General features: G+C 38.8%; 1 protein-coding gene across 4 annotated transcripts in view; it reads right to left on the bottom strand.

The window, feature by feature from the left end:
- GABRA2 (gamma-aminobutyric acid type A receptor subunit alpha2) overlaps positions 1-14,901 on the bottom strand; it is a gene marked incomplete at its 5' end in the record, with an annotated part of 121,571 nt that extends 106,670 nt beyond the window's left edge. For 2 of the 4 annotated variants that reach the window (XM_082728497.1, XM_082728495.1), the window contains 2 exons: positions 10,551-10,666; positions 13,152-13,243. In XM_082728497.1, the coding sequence (XP_082584623.1) occupies positions 10,551-10,666; positions 13,152-13,243 (208 nt within the window). Of the gene's footprint in view, positions 1-10,550; positions 10,667-13,151; positions 13,244-14,261 lie in introns of those variants that run through there. The other 2 variants (XM_082728494.1, XM_082728496.1) reach the window with 2 other exon arrangements.
- Between the last annotated feature and the right edge of the window lie 1,568 nt (positions 14,902-16,469).

Raw genomic sequence — 16,469 nt, 5'->3', positions numbered from 1 at the left:
CTGAAGAGTTCATATAATTGAATACATTTGGACTCTCCAACCCAAATATCTAAATAGTAGCTCAGCATCTTCTGCTTCTAAAGCTAAAATCTTCCTATGAGTAATTAGAGGTAAAGTGGACCTCTCCCTTTTTTATTTTTTATTTCTAAATCCTTTTCTAAAAGCTCCCCATGGCATTCCTTTTTCTCTCCAAATTACTCCTCCATCTCAGGTCCGGAGATCTTTTCTGTCCTGGAAAGCTTGTAACACATACCATTCTAAAAGCACCCAATCCTTTTACCTTTTTAATAAAAGCCAAATGTCTCCGTAACACTTATTGAAATACTCTAGGTATCCCCATGAAACATAGTCTAAATACAGGTTTGGGAATGCTATGAAAAAACATTTATAATTCTTATCCTCTCTTCAACTTTCTTTAATCCTGTGACATAACTCTACTCTTCTATTCAGACACAAAATCCAATTGTACTCCTCATTATATCATATCCTGAAATATCCCTGAAATCTGTTACAATTTACTAACCATCTCCAGAAAATAGCTGAAATAGCAGTATCTTCTTTTTGACATACATTTTTCCTGTGGGTACTATATCAGAAGAAGAGCCATACGTTTTCTTTTATTGTGTTTTAAATCAAATTAACAATCCCCTAACTAAACACATCCTCCAAGAATATTGAGATACGTTTAAGGAGAAAGAATGTCACCATACATGCTTCTGGAACAATCTTTGTGCTACATTTGGCATTCATTCCCAGGAAAAAAACAAACAAACAGGGAAAACAAACAAACAAGCAAACAAAAAAAACCTAGCATCCCAAATGGCTAATAAAGACACTTTCTAAAATGATGCTTTTATGACAGTATACTTTTTTAAAAAATTTTATGTAAATCCTTTCATTTTAACATGTTTTAAGCATTGAAATAATAATATTGAAACAAATAAGAAGACACCTAAGAAACATAAAATAAAAATTGACATCATAGCTTATGTCAAACTAAGACGGAGATGGACTCATATTTCTATAAACAGCTTTTGAATCTTTTGAAAAAGTATAATAAAAACATACAAAGATATCAAAACTACTATTTAATCAAAGTTTCTTAAAATGCAAAAAACTATGGAGAATTTGAGGTATTTACATCTCATCATAAGTGATATCCCTAATATAATGAACTTCTATATAAAGTATGTTTAGATTTAAACATTAATTTAATTCTTATACATTACTTTTAAATGATAAGATCTGTACCCCAAGGGATGAGGTATTTCAAGTTACAAACAAGTTTTCAGTGTTCTGTATGGTGCTAAGACTATTAAAAATTCAAAATAAATAAATTTAATACTCATTACATTACCTATCATGTAATTTATTTATTTTATTTCACAAGGAATGTCTTATTATTATTTAACTCATCTCCAGCTCAAAAGAAATTAAAATAAGGAAAAAATAATTTTCTTTAAAAAGAGAACTGAGAAATGTCTAGAAATTTCAACTGGAATTAACACTTACCTTCCTACCTCTGAGAATGCTACTCTTAACATAAATACCTTTAACACAACAACCTTCTGCTATGCACCCAAAAAGACATGCTCTCTGGATGTTATATTCCTCTACAGATAAAATTCTCAGCCTGACAGTAAATATATCCAAAATCACTCTTCCCACTATGAGAAAAAACAATCAATAATGTTCAATAAAGAAAACACAGGGTGGTTATACAGTATTTTTAATTAAGGAGGGGGGAAAAAAACAAACAATGTCTAGGACACTTGAAAGCCAGAAAGAACTAAAGTATGGTGTGATATGAATTTCTGCAAAATCCCGGTCTTAGTCATCAAAATATTTTCAGAATTTAAAATAAGACTCAGCAAATAGTTGGCCCTTAATAAGAAATAGTTGAATACATGAACCATGATTATAGATACAGAACTTGGCCAACTCCAGTTATGTGGTACAAGGAAAATGAATTCTTACTTCTCTAAACTTCAAGAGCATGTTCTTATAATGGAACACATGTTGCATTATTTCAAGTTATTTTGAGAATTATAGTGTATCTATCTTATCTGTCCTCCAAGGGACTTCAACCATCAGAGACCAATATCGCATCCTGTATATCTTTATATCCTGCAGAATGTCTGGCACATCATAAGCCTTCAATAGACATGAGTTAAGAAACAGAATACGAGAATAATTTAATTTGACTCTTTCCCTGTTAACACATTGAAAAGTAATGAATTGCTGCCTGGCCAAGCTGTTCACTTGGCCATCTCCACTACTAATATAGATTTCTACAATATGATTGAGCTGTAGCAATCAAAAAATAACACTGAAACAAATGGATCTGTCATGCCTATGGTCCAATTTATCCACTGTGTTAAGGAGGTAAAAAGAGAAACGCCGATTGCACCTGAGCTTAAATGCTAGTGAGAAAACACAGTGAGTGAGGCATGCTTGTGCCTGAAAAAGCAAAAATAATAATCCCGCAGAATATGACTGAGGGCAATGCTCTTCTAGAAGCAATGATTGAGAAAGAAAAAAATAAAAAGCTAACCAAGTATATTTTAAGGTGAAAGCAAAGCATTAGCATTGGTTTATGAAAACATGAGTAGTAGTCTCTTGGTCATTCCTTTCAGGGATGTCATCTCGAATTCTGCTGGAGAGATGCTGTTTGGGAAGAAAGTGTCACCATCTACTCTAATGTATACCCTTGCTGCCATGTATCCAGTCTGTCTTTCCCATAAAATAAATCACAAGCTATGTACCTAGTTCCAATAGCAAACCGAGAAAGAATTCTGCAAAACTACCTCAAGCTAAAGAGCCTGTCTTAATGCCGTTCTCTGATGGGCAGTGAACAAGCAACACAGCATTAGAGAGGATGTGCAGAAATGCTAGGGCATTCTTTAGTCTTGCCTCAAAATATTAAAAAGAATCCAGAAAACTGTACCTAACATTACCACTTCTAGCTTAAGCTAGCACGCACTGGGATGAAGTCCATATTATTTCAATGGAAGAGAGAGAGTAATACAACAAGTCCCAGACAAAACTAAAGGAACTGATTTTTGGAGGTCAGACCCAGAGACTCCAGCCTCCCCTTTCTGCCTTTTACCTTTTGTGCCTCCCACAAAGTAATTTTAAATAGACAGGAAGTGACAAATGATAATGAACCTTGACACTTTTATCAAAAGCACTTTTGCGCACCTGTGTGAAATCTCCCCAACTTACTTGATTTTCTCAGTCGTGAAATAATCAGATGCAGCTTTCCCTGTGATCTTTAGGCAAACTCAAATGGGTGGAGAACATGGTGGCCGAGAGCAGAAAAAGGCTCTGAAATCTTCGTTTGCCAACTACAGCTTATTCTAAAGGTTATCCTACATCAGACACTGTAGGGAACCCCAGAAGGCTGAGTCAGGAAGGAACAGGGGATATTCTCAGCTGCCTCAGGCTTCTCTGGGAACATCAGCCCAAACCACAGCAGAAGAGAAGAGAAAGAGAAGCAGAATGCCAGACCTCACAGCTTTCCAGAGAAGGGGAGGCCATAGACCTGGAGTTGACTCTGCCTCTATCTGAGACCAGAACTTCTTAATATTCAATCTCTCTTTTCCTGCTCATCTTGCCACACACTTTTTCCATGCCCCCCGTCAATTCTATGTACAGATTTCACACTATTCTTCCTGTTTTCTTTCAGTCCCAATGCCTCCCTCACCTGTCACCTCCAAAGACACTCTATCAAGCATTGGACCCATACCCCGCGGCTGCAAGACGCAATTTTTGCCCTTCCCGTACCTAGCCCAATCCCAGGGAAGGTTGATGGACACACTTTCGGTTTTCTGTCGCTAAAATCACTATTAATGTCACATAGTAAGGTTTAATTCTGTAACTATATCTTTTCTCCTACAGGCAAATGTACTCCCACGAACTGACGATGCCACATTATTACATGTCATGGTAATAATTACAAAGAGCGACACATAGGTCATACTTCTTTTGTGACCGGCTTTGTTTCCAGAGATTCTATACATATAAAAAGGGGTGTCCACAAAATGATACTGACTGCCCAAGGAATATACAACCTCTCCTTTCTTTGAAACGGGGTATGCGGGGGCCCCTGGGTGGTACTGTCAGTGAAGCATCCTCTTGGTCTCAGCTCAGGCCATAATCTCAAGGGTCCTGAGATGGAGCCCCGAGTCAGGCTCCCCACTCAGCATGGACTCTACTTAAATTTCTTTCTCTCCCTCTGCCCCTCCTCCATGCTCCTTCTTTCTCTTTCCCTCTATTTCAAATAAATAGGTAAATTAAAAAAATAATAAAATAAAACTGCGTTATGTGTACTACAAATTTATCATTGTTTAAGAAGTCAAAGCTTTTCTACATGAAGTGAAATACTGGGTGGTACTTTCTACTGCATTTTATGGCTACTGCTTTTAATAGCTATAGCATTGACACTTACATGTATGGAGTCCTTAATCTGCTTGCCATACACTCTCCAAAGGATTTAGATGTCCCCAAAAAATTAAATCCCCAGCAAACCAATAATAATATTTTTACTCCCATTTTACAAATAAAGAAACCAGAGCAAGGAGAGATTGAGTAGCATGATGGACGTTTTGTAGTTATCATATGGTGGCAGCAGCGTTCAAACCCAGAGGGGACGGTATCTAAAGGCCCTGATCTCAAGCATTACTTTATAAAGTAATATGATGTTATTTTGAGGTCAGAATTCCCCTTAGGTTGTGGAAGAGATCAGATTTTTCTATATTAATTTATCCCACTGAATAGCCTATGTTTTATTTTTATGAATTTGAGAGTCGTACAATTCATAGAAACGTGTTGTCATCCATCTCTCTGCAGACTGAAGGGAAACATCGAGGAGCGAAGTTGGAAACTGACCCTCAGACTTTATAAGCCTATGATCTGACATCGTATTTTCCATGGTTTTAAGCATAACGTTTCTTCAAGGTTTCAGAGTATAAAACAAGAGCACGGAAGGAAAAAAAAAATCTATCTGGACAATCTCCTCAAAACAGCTTTTCCAAATGTAGTTAAGCATGGTACTCAATCTAGATTTTCCAGATTGAATCTATAATTTAGATACCAAGCCTTGTCATTTCTAATAGTTGTCACTGTTGAGCATTGTGGATGTTAGCTGTCATAAATGTACGAGGCCTGTCTACACATTCATTTTTCCAATGACCCCATAAAATTGGTCCAAACAACAAATGCTGCTCTCTTTATTCAGTTAATAATTTGAAAGCCTCCTAAGGAATATAAAAGCCCATGTGTGGTCTCTAAGTTGTTAGCTCTAATGACTAAAATGAAGACAAGAGGAAAAATTAATTCAGTTATTAGTTCTAGCTAATCTAAATGCATGGTCTTGGTAGTTAACATATCAGGACAAGCCCATCTCAGGTTTCCAGGCTCACAAAGAAGGAAGCCTACCAAATGCACAAGACCTACCAGTATTTTCCTGGCATGTTTTCAGAGGGCAGTACCTCCTAAGATGTTCTTCTAGAAGAATTTTCTGCATATTTCTGACAACACTAACACTTATCAATTGCATGTCCCATTATGCTTTCTCAAGAATTTTGATTTACTTCAACCTCATCATATCCTTGTGAAATATAGAGTAAGTAGATCCTCTCCTGCCACTTCACAGATGAGTAAATTAAGTCACAGATAGGATCAATGAATCACCCCAAATCACACAGTTCAAGGCAGAATCACAGCTGACATTAAGTCAGGATTTGAGTAACTGGTGTAATAATAGCTCTAATTCACCAAGATGTCAGCCTAAAATACGCTGATGCTAACAGTGGAAGGCCGGTGTTTTAATTAAATGATAACTGCTCCACTGATCAAAGGATCGGGTTAAGTTCTATAGTCAACTCTTTTCATGATAGTACAGTAAAAATAAATAAAATAAAATGAAATGAAATAAAATAAAATAAAGGAATAAAATTATAATTCAATCCAGAAAGATCTGGGAGCCTACTATTGCAAGGTACTGTTCTAGATGCTTGGGATAAACGATGCATCGATCAATCAAGCAACAAAATAGACACCAATCCCTGACTTCAATGAGCCTACTTTCTAGCAAAAAAGAGACACAAGTAAGCATTCGACATAATAGTGATAAAGAAATAAATTATCTTAGATAATAAAGGATACTAAGTACTAAGAAGAAAAAGAAAATAAATGAAGCTGTATAAGTGGGATCAGAATTATTAAGAGGCAGATAGATTACAGTATTTACCTGGTTGGTCAAGGTAGGCCTCACTGAGAGTGTGAGGTCAAATGACACCCAGGGAAGAGGGAACAGCCCGGGAGAAAGCCCTAAGGAGTATCCTTGTGCGTTCAAAGAAAAGAAAGGAAGCCAATGTGACTGCAGCAGTGTTAGCAAGAAGGTGGGTTATGTGAGGTGAGGTCAAAGAATAAGGAGACAGACCGTGCAGGGCCTTGGAGACCACCACGAGGAGCATGATTTTTATTCTGAACGAAGCAGGAATGACTGCAGAATTTTGAGCAGTTGAGTGGCATGATGTTAACTTAAATTTTAAAGAGACACTATTATTAATCATAAAATATCTTAAAATTTTATCACTCGGTGTATTGTATAATCCTTCTCATATATATGAATCTCAATTTGCCATCCTCTTTTCAAGATAAAATATGATTATTGCCATTTTCCCAAAGAAAATACCAAGGGTCAGAATGCCTAAGTAACTTGGCTACGGATAAAATCTAGTAGTGGTAGAGCCAGGTGAAAAGAACGATTTTTCTAACTCGGAGTCCAAAACTGATTGCTCTTTCCTACATACTCATTTACATTAAAGTTATAAAGGAAAGAAAATAATAATTGAGATTAATTATCCAGATTTTTCATCAACAGAGATGTTCAGCTTGATATATTAAAATGGAATCAAATGCATTTTTTCCTTCTTTTTAATTTCTGGGACATAATGAGGCAAGTAATTTCCTTGGGCTATTTGAAATGACATATGAACACGTAGGCTAAGATTTGGGGATGCAGAAGTAATCATAATTATTTAAATTTACAACAGTACATTTAGAAAGTTTTTGAAAGTCTTCTAGGTACTGTTATTTATTAGCTCGCTAGTATATGCCAGTCGCTGTTCTAAATTCTTTGTATTTACTATAGTATTTCATATTCATCGAATATTTTAAGAATGATATGAGTCATCACACTTTATAGGTGACAGCTGTGGACGCAGAGAGGCTGAGTATTTAAAGGTCCTATGACTGCTCAGTACCAGAACTGGGATTTTACCTCAATCTCCGCAATCTAAAGTTAGGTAGGTCTTCACTAAGACACGCTACGCATGATGCCTGACACATCACCTAACAATTCTAACTAAAAGGTCAGCTAAATATGAATAGCACCATTTTTCAGATGATTAACTGGTCCTAGAAAAGTTAAGCAACCAATCAACATTTATTTGATAGCCCCAATATGCAAATCAATACATAGCTGCTGAGAGCACAGAAGATTTATGATACAATATCTTGCCTCAACGAGCTTACAATCTTGTTAAGGTAACAAGAGACACACAAAAAGATAATAAATATTCCAAGCTAGCACATAACAAGTTCCAAATGAGATACAGAGCCAACAACCGCTAGAGAAATTCAACAGAGAGAAAATTGAATCTGGGTGCTTCAATTCAGTTAAGAAAGATCTTTACTAGAGGACCAGGGTTGAGGTGGTCTTTATAGAAAAAGAAAGGTTTCTATCATCAGAGAGGATGAGAAAAATACTTCCAATGAGAGGAAATAATTGGATCCAAGGCCGAGGGAGCAGATAGGAATAGATTATCAAGAGAAAGTGAACAAATGCGATTGAAGTGCAGGATGAATGAGAGACAAAATAGAAACGGAGAAAACCTCGACTGGCAAATTAGGACTCTAAGGGAAGAGGGAGGAACTCGATTTTTGCTGGATCGCTACTACGTGGCACCAGTTTCATACACACTTTTTGTTTCTATAATCCTCTCAACAACCCTATAACGCAGAAAGGTAGATATATGATGACCGCTTTATATGAAAGGAAACAGAAATTATGTGGCCAAGACACAGCTTTGTGTGTGGATGGAAGTGAAATTCCACCTAGATTTCTCTGCCTCCAGATAGATTTATTCCTGCCACCTACCGAAGGCAAAGAGCCATGGAAGGTACATGATCAAGAAGAGAGAGCAGTATGTGGAAAGCATTGTAAGAATAAAAGAAAACAAGGTCGTCTGGGTGGCTCAGTGGGTTAAAGCCTCTGCCTTATTAGGCTCAGGTCATGATCCCAGGGTCCCGGGATCGAGCCCTGCATCGGGCTCTCTGCTCTGCGGGGAGCCTGCTTTCTCCTCTTTTCTCTGCCTGTCTCTTTGCCTACTTGTGATCTCTGTCTGTCAAATAAATAAATAAAATCTTTTTAAAAAAAATAATAAAAGAAAACCAATCTGATTGGGAAATATTAACACGTGTACAATATCAGAAAAGGAATAGGGAAGGAAGACACGAAACAAAAAGAGCCATTTAACCCAAATAATAGAGTGACAGGGTCCATATTTGAGTAGTGACAATGGAAGTAAAAAGGAATGTAGGAGATACCACAAAAGAAATATGAGCGCTAACTAGCAAGACCCACGTCCTGAAACAGGCAGATTCTACCCATCCCGGCTTCACACCCACAGTGTAGATATTTCCTCTAAAAATTCACAGATACAGAACCCAAGGTCTACCTCAAATATTAAGATTTTTGACAGTGTATTATTTATTTTAAGAAATAAAATCTATGATTTAGGAAAAATATCTGCCTTATGGCAATCTACCTCTTAAACCACCATCATGAATTATGACAGCTTTAAATGAAAGGAAACAAATTATCTGGCCAAGACACAGCTTTGTGTGTGGACATATGCTGGACATACGCTGGACATACTTCTACCATGTAAGTGTGGCAATAGCTCATTGTCATACGCTAACATTGAGAGTGATTCCTTCTATTCATGCTCTTTAGAAATATTAACTACTAAAGAAATATTATTTTTCTTTTAGTTTTTCTTTTCAGAAAATTAAGTGTGTGTTAAACAATTGACTTTGCTCTGAATGATACAATGGGCCATATTTCTGAGTATTACTGCTCCCTGTACTTCTTTTAAAGTGAGAGAGAACTCTCAGGGACTCTAGTAAAAACTAACAGCATTAAACGGCATATTATTTAGCAAGATGGGTCTTTTCTGACTTTTTCTGACTCCTGGACTCTCCAAACCATACAATGGCAAATATACATAGCATTAACCACCACCTACATTTTTCAAAGAAAGTATTTACATAAACATCTAGGCATTTAGTCAATGCACATCTTTATCAGCAATTTCATAATACAAAGTTGCCAGTAATAACTTAACTATATAAATCTTTGATTAGTATCAATTGTTCGACTATTTTTTCTTAATTTTTAATAAATGGTTAAACTAAACATCCAAATAAGTATAACATACATGTGATAAATGTGTGTATGGAGATATATAGCTCCTGTTATAATTGATGAGTAATAATATTTTGATTCAGAATCCTTTAGGAATTATACATCTACTTTGCCTTCACCTAATCTCCTTACCTAGCTAAGGATAATTAGAGGATAATTAAAATTTAACACATTAAAAAAATTAACATTTTAGCCAAGGCTAATTCTTCATAGATAAAGAAAGATTTTCTTTTCTGAGTTGAAAATCAGTATTTAAATTTGAAATCAAATTATGTCACAGTTCAATAAATATAGGCGTACAGCTAATATATAGCTAAAATGTCTTTGAAATTTTCAGGAATGCCAAACCAGTGCTACATTTTAGAAATATCATATGTATGGGTGCCTGGGTGGCTCAGTGGTTAAGCCGCTGCCTTCGGCTCAGGTCATGATCTCAGGGTCCTGGGATCGAGTCCCGCATCGGGCTCTCTGCTCAGCAGGGAGCCTGCTTCCTCCTCTCTCTCTGCCTGCCTCTCTGCCTACTTGTGATTTCTCTCTGTCAAATAAATAAATAAAATCTTTAAAAAAAAAAAAAAAAAAAAGAAATATCATATGTATGTGTAAAGAAATATCATCATAAAATCCTAAACTGTGTATTTGCTGAAATACAAGCCAGATGTGTTTTTAATGTGCCTTAATTCTTCCTACGTATACTGCTGTGAAAATAGGCATCTGTAAAATATGAAGATACTATACAAGCACAGCTTCCCAGTAATGTTTCATTTTAATGTACTTTAACTTTGAAACACTTAGTTATTAGAAATAAACTAATTTAAGAACTTTTCATGCAGGAAGTCTGGACTCTATATGACTTTAGGCTTTCTTAAAAAATATGTTAAATACCTTGTATGTGCGTAAAAGGATTCCCAGATAATATTTACTTCATATAACTTACTACTATTTATGATTTTTAATACATGCATTCATATATAAAATGTATTAGAAATTGAACTTCACCCCTGACATTTAAAAGCATTATTTTGTGAGAGTTTAAAAAAAGTAAAACTACTTTTACCTCCCAGTCCTGGTCTAAGCCGATTATCGTAACCATCCAGAAGTCTGTCTAGAATTCTTGTAAAGATGGTAATGTTATTTTTAGCCTCATCTTCTTGGATGTTAGCCAGCACCAACCTAAACAGATAATTTTACAAACTGATATATATATACATACACACACACATTCACATATACATATGTGTGTTGTACAAGTGTCAACATGCTTTTCTTGCTTGGTTTGAATTTTAAGTCTCTCTAAGTTATTAGGGCGATCCCTTTTCTCCTTTTATCACTTCTATAAATACCAGCGTATCTGTGGAGGAGATAAACATGCTGTTGAAAATGGACATCAAACTTTCTGATGTGAAAATTATTTCAGGTTTCTATCACTTAGCATTCAGTATAGAATACAACTGTAGATGACTACATGCAGACACTATTAGTACTATTATTCTGCATTAAGAAAGGTACAATAACCAAAATGACTCCTAAAATAATACTTCAGTGATCTGAATAATAATTAGAAAATAAATCGCCTCCTTAGGGGCAGAAAATTTCTCTATCTTCCTCATAAATGCTTTTTTTTTTCTTTATGTCATTTTTCTCTTTTAAACCAAGATTATTTTCTTACTTTGGGTATACCTCCACCCAATGGCCAAGTGCAATATAGACATCAGGGAAACTCCACTGGCTGTATTCCAGGCTCCGCTGTAGCCAGGCGGAGGAGGTGGGCTCTGAAAGGAACAGGAACACACACACGGGGCTGCAGAGAGCCTTGGAGGAGTACCCCTCCTGACTGGTCTCTGAGGAGAGCGACAGGGATTGCCTAAAAATTAAAGTGCCTCGCTACTTTTGTGTGTGTGTGTGACAAATTTGCGGAAAGAACAAATGGTCTTAAAATATCGCCAGAAAAGGGTTAGAAACAGTGATTTTCTCCATTATTTCTCCATCAGAAAGCCAGAGACCTGATTTTGTGACATCCAGCAATTTGGTGCAGAAGCAACTGGATGCATAAAACAGAATGTCCCTTTTCACTGCCATTTTTTTTCCCCCCAGAATGATTCAGAGATTTAAATTACTGGCCCCAAAAAAGAATCATTTATATAATAGAATAAAATACTGGCATGAGCATTACTGGTCAAATATAGAACAGAAAACTAGTAAAGGGAAACATGGTTAAGCACTGAGGATCTTCAATGATTATTAACTGGCCATGGTGTGTTCACTCCTTTCAAATCAAAGATTATACGTAATTGCATTCAAGGTGTAGTGTATAAAATATCACTGACAGAGTCCATTTGCATTTAACCACTACACAGCTAGTAAATAAAAATAGTCATGATACATTAAAAAAATTGGTAACCAACTTCAAACAAATATTGTCTTGAGGGCTGAGAAAACATTGGAACACTGGTATAAAGGTAAACATTTAAAAATTATGTAAGCAAATTAGTTCACCAAAACTCCAGCATCAAAAGTTTCTATATTACCTTAAGCTAATTTTAAAACCAATAATTACGTTAATCATAAAGTTCCACATAGAGATTTTCACTGAAAAGTGTTATTTGATCACATGTCATATTCTTTTTCTAAATTCAATATTAAGATGTTAAATGAGGGGCTATTTTCCAATTAAAAACAAGACTTATGAAGAGATTTCTTCTTAATTCTAGAAAGTATTTTCATACTTTGACAATTACTTGGACAGGAAATTGAAAAATTAAAAAGGAAATAAAGATATAAAAAAGACATTATTTTTTAAAGGAATGGTTACATGAACATTCTTATAACTTTTACATTTCAAGTCCTCTAATATTTTGAAAATCATAACCTAAATTTAGACAGTAAATAAAAAATACCCAGTGATGATAAAAATCAGAAAAGAATATAATTAAGATGATGTTATTGAAAGCAATAAAAATTAATTTCATGTTTGTAGAACATAGGCAAAACAAAATTAGTTACATGTTTAAAATAAGTGCTGTTTATGGCAGTAACCATTTTAGAAATAAAAGATCTCTAAATCAATAATATGAAAAGTTGATTAATAAATCAAGCTTTTGTTTTATTGTGATTGTGAAGTTGTATACTACCTCCACCTAGAGGTTAAAAACTCACACATCCTTTGGGTTTTCTATGTTGACCAAAAGAGTCAAGACCATTAAAAAAAAAAAGGTGAAAGAAAGAAAGAAGAAAAGAAAAAAGGAAGAAAAAATAAATCAAATCATTTTAGCATGTGCTTTTCTGTTTGGCTTAAAGAAAAACTGTTGGCTATTTTACTGAATCTTGGTGTTATTATAAATAACTTAACCACTTCAATTCCTTGCAAGAATATGCCATTCAAAAGATCTTTTCTTTTTTTTTTTTTGCAGATTTTCTTTTCTTTTTAAGAAAATGTTTCTGATCACTTTCATATTGTATCACTAAAAACAAGAAGCAGTGAACTTTTTACAGCCTCTTCCACTCCATAGTTCAATTTCCTGATACAACCTTTTTTCATTGGAATTGACTCTTCAAAATACTTCAGCTTCTCAAAGGCAACCCCAACACTGATAGCATTCAAGAAACACACCGGTTACCCTGAATTCAAGAAGTCGAATACAATAAATAAATGTCTCACCTGGCTGGGTCCCACACCAAGAAAACAAGAAGGAGCAACTGCACGTTGTAGGTATTTAATTTCGTCTTCATTGCCGCTCTTTGTAAAGCCATGCAAGAAAAATAAAATACACTTAAAATGACATTCAGTTGCACCATCCAAATAGCCCCAAAGAATGTCAAGTAAACTGAGAACTGGAGTTAAGGCTATAGAATTATTCCAACGGAGCAAGGGTACGGTGTGATGAGAGGGGGTGACAGTGGAGGGGGTGCGGGGGGGTTGTCTTGTCTTTTTCTTTTTCTTTTTTTTTTTTTTTTTCTCTCTTGACAGCAAGATGACCAAATAATCAGACTTTGCTCTGCCAGGAACTTCCCCAGCCCCATCGTCAGCAAACTGTTTTGTGCTCACACACACGTAATAACAACACGCGGGACCCTGAACTGCCATAAGAGCTACAGAAGAGAATGGGTCAGAGGGGAGAGTGAAAAGGGGGAGGAGAGATGGGTACTTGGTGCCACCACCTCCGCTGCCAAGACCACCCCCGCAAGCCCAGCGGGGAAAGCCAGGGGCAGCCAGCCCACTTTTTCCATTATTCTTTTCATCACAGGGTGCTGCGGTCCTCACGTCTTCCCTTCTTCCCTCCCTCTAAAATAATAGAAAAGAAAAAAAAAAAAAGAACCTCCCTCCCTGCCCGGGCACAGTTTGCCCAAGACCACGTCTTGGAGGCAGCCAGCCGGGTTGGGATCAACCGCTGCGAAACGACGCGTTTGCCAGCTGTTGGGAGCCGAGGACCACAGTCGGAGCAGGGGCGCGAGGCTCCCGGATCCAACCGCGGCCGGCAGGCAGCGGCGAGCTCGGTGTGCAAAGTTGAAGACTGCAACAGAGCCAGGCTAACGCGCTGCCTGCCTGCCGGCCGGGCGACCGTGCGTCTGGGCTCTCACTGTAGTTGCAGATAAGCTTCTGGTGAGGAGGATCGAAATTATTTTTTTAAACGTGCCGGGGAGGAGTAGGAGACCTGACCCTCCCGGGTTATGGGAGCATGGGAGAGTGGGGCGGGGGAGACGAGGCGTGCACCGGAGGCAAAGGCAAACGGGCAGGGGTCCCGGCTAGCACCGACGTGTGCGACCTTACCTGAAACAGCCAGCAGAATCGCGTGTTTTCCTCCCCGTGCCCTGATCTGAGCAGACAGGAAACTTGAGGGAGAGCGAGAGAGCGCGCGAGTGAGAGCGAGCGACTGCAGCAGCCGAGCGAGCGGGGAGCGATGGGCTGGTGGAAGCCGGAGCGGAGCGCGGAGAGCCGCGGCCGCCGTGCGAGGAGTAGATGGAGGCACAGGCGTCCGTAGTGGCGCTGATGGGCGGAGGAGGAGGAAGAGGAGGAGGGGAGGCGTTGGCAGGAGCGGGCGGGGTGGGGGGACGCGAGCCGAGGCGCGGTGCGCGCAGGCTGTGGCGGGCACGAGCCCCACGCCTGGAGGAGGAGGAGCCAGGCCCGGGAGGAGGGCTGACGAGGTTCCCCGGAACGCAGGGACCCCCACACCCGCCCGGATCCGGGGTAACAGCCCGCCCCGCGTCGGGCACCTGCAGCGGCACAGCCCCCGGCGGCGGCAAGCTCCCCGGCGCGCCCCGAGCACTGCTCCCCGCGCCCACGCCCCGCCGGAGGAGCGGAGCCCGCGCGCCGCCCCGGACTGCTCCCCGCGGCCACCCGCCGGGGCTCCCCCGAGGACCCGAGGTTCCTGGGCCGGGGCGGGGGGGTAGCTGCCAGTGGGTGTTGGTGCGGAGTCGGGAACGCAGAGTGTGTGTGACGCCCTAGATCCCAGGGACCTCGCCCTGCCGCCCGCCCCCCAACCTCCCCCGGCTCCGGAGCGACGTGGCGGCTGAGCAGAGGTAAAGAGGTACCACTCCCGCTGGAGGGCGAGGGGACTCTAATCAGCCTCTACTTAGTCATCAGCGCATCCACGCAGGATCAAGTTCAGCGCATGTTGCGTGGAGTCAGACAGCAGGAAGTTTCTTTGATTTCCTGAGCCGTCTTGATATACCACTCATTCCTTCACATTTCAGCAATCAGGACCCATTTCCCCTCAAAGCTCTGAGGGCTGGAGACCTCCCTCCAGCGGGTCAGTAAAGTCCATTTGCAGATTATGCACCTTGGGAAACCTCTGGCTCATTCTGGGCAATTCTTTTTCCCAACATCTTTTCACGGGCGTCCTCCCTACGTGATGATCAAACTCAATCAACAAAGCTCTAAAAAAGTTTACATTCCAAGCCCCCGCACCCACTCCACCCCATCCCACCCCAGCAAAAAAAAGGTACATCCTGTACTTCTACTACCTCTGCAATTTTGGGGGGAGGGGCTAAGGGGGGGTGCGCAGAGAGGAGATGTAGTCTAGCAGGGTTTGAGGTTTCCCGCTATAAGGCTTTTGCTGGTAAAAGAACCTGTTGTAATTCCATTCCCATAGTACACTTTCAGTATTGTGTTTGATCTGTCTCATTTCTCTTCTGTTTTATCTGAGGCGATAAAATCCAAACGTGCAACTTGAACAGAAAAAAGAAAGAAAAAGAGAGAAAGACATTTTCCTTTTTGTACTGCACATAAGACAGAATGTTATGCACACCCTACTGAGGCAAGACAGAGCAGGTGTTTATCTCTTCAAGCATTTGTTATGAATGTTAGACACTTAAAAGAGGGGGGGGATAAGTATGCTGATATGTTTTTCTCATATTACATTCAGAGTCAATATGTGCCAAACACTTCAATTTCGTTAGTTATGAACCAAAAATTCAGATGTTTTTCCTAGATGGTGCAGTTTTCATAACAACAGACACTGCTAATCTACAGTAAATTTTAGCTTTGCTTTGAAGATTATGTGAGGAGAGTAAAACCTTTACATTGTAAATATTTCAAGCTGTTCTTTTTAACCTATTAATCACCACTTTCTGAATGAGCATTTAATATGCTACAACCTAAACAAACATTTGCTCTCCTATTTAGCTGGCTTTGTGAAGAATGGAACACCACCCAGCCTTCTCCATCATTAATATTCCCTTCCTGACTTGCCCATTGCAAAGTCTAATTGAAATTCACAAAGATAAAAAGCATGCCATTTAAAACCTTGCAACTAGGGAATCTAAACGTCTTCTACTTGGTGTGAACACTTTACTTCCTCCTGTAGTTTCCTATTTTCCATTTCTATGAATCAATCTTCATTAAGATCTCTATCACTTTGCCATTTCTATTACTACTAAATTGATTATATTTTTGATCATGGAAGTTGAACAGCTTATGGTTTCTTCCCAACCTTAACTCTGTGCTCCACAAAATTTCTCTTTTACGAATGCCACAATT

This window comes from Mustela nivalis (genome assembly GCF_964662115.1).
Source record: "Mustela nivalis genome assembly, chromosome: 4".
NCBI lineage: Eukaryota > Metazoa > Chordata > Mammalia > Carnivora > Mustelidae > Mustela > Mustela nivalis.
Note: the sequence above shows the minus strand (reverse complement) of the source record. Positions and strands in the feature narration are given on the sequence as shown.